At 44.6% G+C, this 8258-nt stretch overlaps 1 protein-coding gene across 1 annotated transcript in view; it reads right to left on the bottom strand.

The window, feature by feature from the left end:
- Positions 1-334: 334 nt before the first annotated feature.
- The window catches only part of chsy1 (chondroitin sulfate synthase 1), a 47911-nt gene continuing 39987 nt past the window's right edge, over positions 335-8258 (bottom strand). Inside the window, exon 3 of the mRNA XM_068730859.1 lies at positions 335-4316. Coding sequence (XP_068586960.1) covers positions 2724-4316 — 1593 coding nt within the window. The 3' untranslated portion in view covers positions 335-2723. The remainder of the gene's footprint in view (positions 4317-8258) is intronic.

The following is an 8258-nucleotide window of genomic DNA, read 5'->3' as shown; positions in this document are numbered from 1 at the left end:
ATCACTGACCCACTAATGGGCTCCACCTCAGCTGCTTTACATTTTCTTCTGGATTTATTGTTGATGTAGCTCAATCCCTGGTCGTGTTTGCAGTTAGCGCCTGTTATGAAATGAGTCTTCCCGTGGACTGGATATGAACGCCAGCACAGGAATGTCCCCGAGGCTGGATTACTAACCGCCTGCTCCAGGCCCAGGCTCAGTCCTGAAGGCCTCTGCTCCACTGTCTCCATGTTGCTAACCTGTTCAGTGGTACGTGTTTACTAGTGAAAGGTGAGTCCTGTATTTTACCTGTTGTTAAAAGACAGAGAAACACAACAAGAGCAGCACAATTACATACTTTTCCCCCATTTTATTTCTTCTTAAATAGAAAACCATGTCCAGTTGGACAGAGTTGAAAGCACAAAAATTACAAAAAAAAAAAAAAAAAAAAGAAATCCAAGAAAATAAAAAAAACAAACTATAATGACAACACTTTCATTCATTCTGTTACAACTTAAAATCAGCCATTCATGCTGAAAGAGGAGCGTCAACCCGATGGAGTGCTACAGCGTACAGTACCTGCCTATGCACAACACAGGCAGGAGCAGGAGCAGGACAGTGAGGCCCATCACGGAGGAAATGTTCTGCCCTCAGACCTGGAACACAGGACCGGGCGATGTGTGGGGCTTCACATCACAGCTCAGTGGAATCAGCACGGGAGCCGCACCTCTGTAGGCCGGGACCAGCCGCAACACTTTATGTCACCATGAAAGAAAGTCATTTATAAAAAGAGACAGCGACGTCTGACTTGAGCTGGCTGACCAGAGTGCTGCTCCCATTTCAGCCCACTGGGATTAAAGGCCAGGCTGGTTCACAAAGGCCTGGGGTAGATGGAGCATTCGTGTTTACTCTCCATTATACAGTCAGTTTCATGTTTGTGCCTGCAAAACACCACCCACCCACCCACGCACATACACACACACACACATACACACACACACACACATACACACACACACACACACACACACACACACACACACACACACACACACACACACACACACACACACACACACAGGCAACACGATACCTAAAGCAGACTGTGCAAAACTCTTTGGTGATAATGAGTTTAAGAAAAGCAACATGAAAAAAAAAAAACGCCATCCCACATCTGACATGGTGATACAATCTTTTCATTATACACAGCTCAACAGTCAGAGAGTAGAGGTGAAGCCTGCAAATTCAATAAATAAGACAGCAAAAGATCAGTTGCAGATATAAAATCCAGCAGTTGGGTTCACAGAAATTAAAAATAAAAATAAAAAAATCCAGGAGAAACAATAACAGTGTTGTGTCATATTACCAAAACCATAAAAGCGAATGGAAGAAAACCACTGTGAATGAATGTATGTAATGAAATGGCCCTAAGAAGTCAGAGGCCGTGGTTACACTTGTCTTATCAATGTGACTTTAGTCATCAGACGCACCGGGTCAACTCAGCCGTGTCCACATGCGTGTCCACATGTGTGTCCACACACGTGTGGACACGCTTCACACTTCCGTGTGACCTGCCTGATCTGATAGCGATCGGATACATTTTGTGGTCAAAGGGGGCCGGTTCTAGAACGACGAATAAAACATTTCATTTCCTGCCAATTCTTCACAATAAAAGTCCCCTGCTATTTCTGCTGCTTACTATAAAACAAGTCTCCTAATACTGTAGGGAGGAATCCCTACAGTATTAGGAGACTTGTTTTATTGAAGAACAGTCGCCAACAAAGCTCCACTCATTTGGAGATAAATACATTTTCCCATAAATTCTTCACCCCCGTTAAGAAAACTCTGCCGTTATTTTGTTATTTTAACAGCAGCAAAATCACGAAATGTGTTTGCATCAGCAGTACGTTAACAGGACTCACAGCAGGTCTCAGCTGGGCTCCAGCCTGGTTCTCCTCCTCGCTTCCTTTGTTCTGAGGAACTCAGCGTTGGGGGAGATGATGTGGAGACCTACGTTTGATAAACTGTCTGGATTGAGTCCACTTGCTGTCCACACTCACTGAGATCTGAACTCAATACGAGCCAGGCCACCTCAGCACGTGGTCTGGGCTGATGGGATTCCAATGAGAGCAAGATCCGACCTCAAGAGTGTACGAACTTGACAAGCTAACGCGTCCGGGTGTGATGGGATGACAAAAAGTCACATTGAAGAGACGAGCGGAACCACGGCCACTGAGATAGCTGTGATCTGAGTTTTGTCATTGATAAAAATGTTGTTGACAATCAGTCTTTTGTAAACATTCACAATCAAGAGTTGAGTTCTATTTGGAGCACTGATGGTCTGAGAGTACATGGACACCAGTCTGATTTCTGCACACAAGACCAATGGAATATTCAAGGACCATGACGGCGTACTCCATTAGGCACACCTGCCTGACGGACACCATGGAACAGGCCAGAGGGGCCTCGGGCCCTTGCTGTAATCAGGCTCACAAAATATTTCTTTGATCATTAATCAATTATGTAAATCCGTACTAGAAGCCGGACTGTCTCTATGACTTGTTCATTGCGGCGTTTCTTTATATTTTCCTTAAAAAAAAGAAGACATATTTTCAAAATATATCCATGTGAAGTCTTTAGTTTCAGTAAAAAATAAATTAGGTAGTGAAAACACCACGCAGTGAGAAGTGAGCACAGACCGGGTTCACTTTTCAGTTTATGACAGTCTTGCAGCCCGGCTTTTCTCACGCTGTCCTAACTGAGCCGTTATTGCTGGCCAGTCTCCTGAAGCCGTGGTCGTTCTTCTCCAGCCAGAGCTCGGCCAGCTGCTGGGTGGAGCCGTGCGACGAGGCCTTGGAGCCCAGACACATCTTATATTGCTTTGCCTCCAGGTTTGGGTCACATATGACGGGGTGGTGAACGTGCACTATCCCCGTGTCTGTGCTTCTGAACAACTTAATCCCTGACTGGACAAATTTATTAAAAAGGTCCACGTCCTCCAATCCCCACCCCTGTATAGAGGTATCAAAGCCTCCAGCTCGAACCAAGTCCCCCTTGTAGACACAAACGATCCCAAAACCGTAGTTCCTCCACAGACCAGTCTTGGAGGTAAAGACGTAGTGGTTGTTGCTAGGGACCTTCCCAGCGTACACCACCTTGGGGTCATACTGGCTGAAGATGATGGGGAAGTAGGTTTGCTCTCCCAGGGCTGTATTGGTCCGACATCGCTTGAGGAAGTCACTGGTGAAGAGCAGATCCACATCACAGTAGAAGAGCAGTGAATCATTGGAGAAGTGCAAGGAACCCACTTCCAAAGCCAGAGCTCTGGAGAAGGAGCCGGTGACGGGCTTTATCTCCATCTCGGCCCGAGGATACTTCATGTGATACTCCCTCATCAGCTCCACCTGCTTGACCCGCTCTGTGTTGTTGTCTGTGCTAAAGAGCAGGATCAGTAGCTTGACGTTCTGGTTTGGGATCAGACAAACTCGTTCAAAGTTAGACATGAAACGCACAAAGATGTCATAGCGCCCAGACAGAGGTACCAAGATGTTGACTTTCTTCTCTTTTGGTTCCCTCTGGTCCTGGCCAGAGGTGGCCAGCTTGAAGGGCACCAGCATCTTGAGGGAGTTGGACAGAAATGAGAGGGAGTCTGAATCCTTGTTGATATGGCTGGCCAGAGCTCTGGCATCCATCTCCCCCTCCTCTCTGAACTGGATCTGGCTGAAGGTCTGCTGCAGGTAGGCATGCCTCCTCACAGGAACTGTCATGGTCTTTCCTTTGTGCTTCTTGTACAGCAGCAGCAGATCGAGCACATACTCTGCCCCGTATAAGGGATTGACTCTCCGGTAGCCATACTGGATTTCTTTGAAGTCAATGACCCGCCCTCGTGTCTTGGCATTGGCATTGATCATCTCCATCACTTGCATGATGATGTCATCCAGGGCTTGCCTTTGGGAGGAATCCATCCCGCGGCGGGGCGGCTGACTGTCAGAAGATGAGAACAGGTACTTCCCTGTCAGGAACTCCCACTCCAGGACCTCCTCTCTCTGTCGTGGGTGGAAGCGCATAAATGAAGGTGGCATGCCAAGCTGGAGGTCCTCTCGGCTGGGCTCATTCGCTCCGTAGCGTCCCATCTGAACGATCTCCCGGTGGAGCTGAATGGTTCTGTGGCGCAGGTCTGCGATCTTCCGGCTGAGCATGTAGCTGTGTAGGCGATACTGGTAAGGAGGGTTCTTGTTGGGGTGGAGGGTGATGGCTCGATGGATCTTGCTGTTGTGGAGGTCTCGTATGTAGCCCTTCTTATTTGGTTCATAGTTCTCATAGAAGAGCTGCTGCATCTGTGGAGACAAGAGATGGATTGTGTTAAAGCCACTGAGGTCATGTTCATTTGGATGTTACACGTGCTCATTGAAATGGAAATGCCATGTCTGCCCCGAACCACGCAGCTTACTAATGACAGATGAAGGTACAGGTATGACCAGCAATTTCTGTTCCCAGCTGCACTCAGACCCATGATGTTGCGAGATCATGATAAGCACCTTGCTGTAAGTACCAGTTTGTCGAGCTACAGGTCATCATTAAACGTTCCATAAAAGTGTTTCTACAGGATATTCGGCAGCCCACCCAAAAAGTGCGTTCAGAGCAGTTGCTTAAGCGTAGAGAATGGAACAAACACAAGGTTGTATTTTACTCAATCATCAATGCAACAAGATCTGCAAGTAAGGAAGACCGTATGAGCAATTTATCAAATGCCAGTTGAACAACTGGAACCTAAACTTCAACTCCCTGTTCCCTCAGTGGCCGACAGTGGCGTTTTTTGGTGGATACAAATGATGGGGCAATAACTACTTTACACAGATACAAAACCAGAAAAAGTTATGAATAATAATTCACATTTCCAACACAGTTTAACACAGATGGTCATCCTTTCAGAAAGATGTTTGGGATCCTGAAAGCCTGTTCTTGACCAGGTAACATCCCCTCTGAATAATGAAAAAAAGCCTCCCGTAGAACCATAATGGAATTATTTTGATCAGAGGTTTGGTTTATAACAATTTCCCACAGCTGGTGGGCACCGAGGTGTTTGATCACTAGAGAAACTCTCAAATAACTGCTGTAAAGGCTTTGGGTATTGATTTACCGGGAAAATAAACATATCGATGAAAAACAGCAAAGGTCAGAGAAATTTTACAACTATCGTTTGATGAAGTGATTTCTGTTGTTGGTGTTCTTTGGCTCATATCTCTTACATATTCTTGTAGCCCAGGTTCTGCTGTTTAATATGATGTGCAACGTCATTATATTCGTTCATGATAAGTGCATTTTTTCCGACGGTATATGCTGACCTTTCTCCACAGCCCCCCAAAAAGGGGGCGCTCTGGCTTAAACACTATTTCACAACTTTTCTATCAGTTACAGTCCTTAACTGAAGCATTAATCCAGATTTATATTAATTTCTAAATTAATTAATTTATTACCTCTACAGCCACACATATTTCTTCTGCCAGCAAGTGGCCCAAATGACCCGTTTCCTTTACATATGGAGCATCTTGTGCTAATAGTGAATTGCTATGTAAGAGCAAAAAAACTTAGCAAAAAAAGCCTAATTAGCCATGTTTTAAACCAGTGCCTCATTACTACCAGCAGGACCGGTCTACAGTTAGTCTTCACATCCGCAGCAGAGGGAGGAGGATAACATAGAGCTGTTAGCCAGTTTACTGTCAAAGGTTTGAACACTCTATTGACAATGCAGTCCAAGGGCTTCAGGAAATCCAACAGTATGCAAATGTATTCAAAGGGTTTTGTAGCTTTTATGCTTGTCATTTAGGAGATAGAGTCAAAAAATTATATTCTTTATTCTCGGGATGTTAAAGCCTCTCTAAACATTGGTGTTGTTTTAGAAAAATAGATTATTATATCATTAATATGATAAACTTTCCTCTACACATTTTTCCCTTTGCAAGATTATTATCAGTTACCGTATTGATTTTGGCTCCAACTAACAGAAGATTATCGGATGTCATGAGTGGCCTGAAGAAGTGTGTTGTTCAGCAACAACTGCACAGTCCACTGCTGGCAACAAGTAAGTGAGTGTTTACTGCATACCTGCTGGAGTTTTACAAAACTACTGTTCCTCAAATTGCAGGAGGCTAAAAGTGTAAACTTGCTTTGGAGCTGTGGGCAGGATCTCAACCGTGGTCAAGAAGGCAGGGTTTGTGTGTGTTGCCTCCCAATGAAGGGAGCATCAGAACGACTGCAGCCTCTAGAAAGTCTAATTTGAGAGGACGGCTCTGGAATGCAGCCACAAGCCTGATCCCCAGGGAAAGGCCTTACAGGGAATAGGACAGGACAGGCCTGAGAGCTATGGAAAATGATACCTGAAGCTGAATACGATCACAGGAACTGCCTGAGTAACTCTTTGCTTTTCCATGGCTTTAGCTCGCATTCCTCTGCCAATCAAAACACACTGTAACCTTGTCATTAATGGAAGTCTTGAGCCAAGCCGTGCCTTTAGAGGTGAAGGGTCAGACTTTATCTCAAACCGGGTCATTGCATGTGCAACAACGAACAGAGATTAATGTGTGGCATTCTTTCAAACCCAAAAAACTGCCTGCACCTTTATCTGACAAAGTTAATGTGAGTGACGGCTCCTCTGCCCCGTCTCTTCTCACGACTTTTTAAACGAACTCAAGATGATGTATCAGCATCATTCAGGCTATGATATCTGGAGGTTGGCAAGTATTCTGATCAACCATACTTATTCATAATTAATCATGATTATTGACTTGGCTATGAATCTCTAAATGCTTTAAAATTGAGAATTTGACTACTGAACTTTATGAACAAAATTCCGGGGAGTTGAGGACTGGGTGCCATGCCATTTGTCTGAAGGCCCATTATTCTGATACCCAAATAGTCTCAAAATAACCTATTGGACAAAATCCCATTTGTCCGATTGCTTATTACCACGAAAATAAATGCCCATTGCCCATTGAATGTGACAAATATCTCAGTGTCCCGACTTCTGCTTAGTTGGTCTGTTGAGGAAAACTAGCATGTCGATTTGGTTGGGTGTAACATGGGAGCACAGCCGGGTCCCAGTCATTCCAGCGGCTGTAAACACTATGGCTGTGTCGAATATCTCTTTTTTTTCTTTTTTTTTTACATTTGAAGCTTTGATTGAGGTTTTTGAATGAAGACTTTATAGCCTATCATCATATTTTATGAAGCAATCAGCCTAAAATGATGGGAAAAACGTTGTGTAATTTATGGTGCCGTTATAAACGTTACTTTACAACATTAGTATATCCAGCATCTAGCAGCAAAAATTTGTCTGCAGAGCCCTGAAGCTCCGCCCCTACACAGAGCGCAGTTTGTTAGTTTATTGAAAGTTTATTAATACTGAACGTGTTGCTTGTCCAAACTGCACCAAATTCAACAGAGCACTCCATGAGGTCCCCAGCAATACACCGGCCAAGTGTAAAGCCGATCGGAGGAACGGTTCTCGAGATATGCGAAGGACACACAGACAGACGGAGATTCCTCTCTTTATAGTCAGATAAGCTTCCAGTTACTGCCCCAGGCCTTTGTCTGCATTTGTTATATTGGGTCAAACTGAGTAGTTTCCCTCCCCGCAGTTTTTTTTTTAAGCTAGTTCAGTTGTTGGCTCAGACTGTATCCAGCAGGGTAACACCACTGGTCATCAGCTGACAGCCAATTGGTCAGGATGTTTAGGGCTCTCTCCTGTGGCTTCACCATCATTAGGACCCCGTCTAATTACATGACCTCTACTTTTGTGGTCACCGTTGCAACTTATGACTCCTTAGTGCAATTTTTTCACAGTCATTAACCTCACAACATCACTGCCCCGACTCCAAAGGTTCCCTAACAAAGGCAGAGGGAAGTCAGAAGGTATTGCTGGGAGCTGAAGCCTTGTGTGCTTCATTTCAAACACATCAGTTAAATAGATGAGCTGCTGAGAGGCCCAATGGCTGCTCTAAGAACTCATTTCAAATAAGCACTGTAACACATTCTAGTAGACCCATCCATGGAACGGCTTGTGCTTTTTTTACTCAGAAAACTCAATATTTGAACTGTAAGGACCTGTTCAAACTCAAAATTCTGTCTATAAGAGCAACGGTGAAGGTTTTCAGGATACTCACCAAAATGGAGCCACCATATAAAATGCCAGGTCGCACCACATTCTCAAGACACATGTGTGTACTGAAGAGTAAGACTCTCTGACCACCAACAAACAAATGGACGTTGTATTTTAATGC

The sequence above is a fragment of the Cebidichthys violaceus genome, unplaced genomic scaffold, assembly GCF_023349555.1.
Source record: "Cebidichthys violaceus isolate CVI_PGR_0920_01 unplaced genomic scaffold, fCebVio1.0.p SCAF_5, whole genome shotgun sequence".
NCBI lineage: Eukaryota > Metazoa > Chordata > Actinopteri > Perciformes > Stichaeidae > Cebidichthys > Cebidichthys violaceus.
This window is presented reverse-complemented; position numbering and strand designations above follow the sequence as displayed.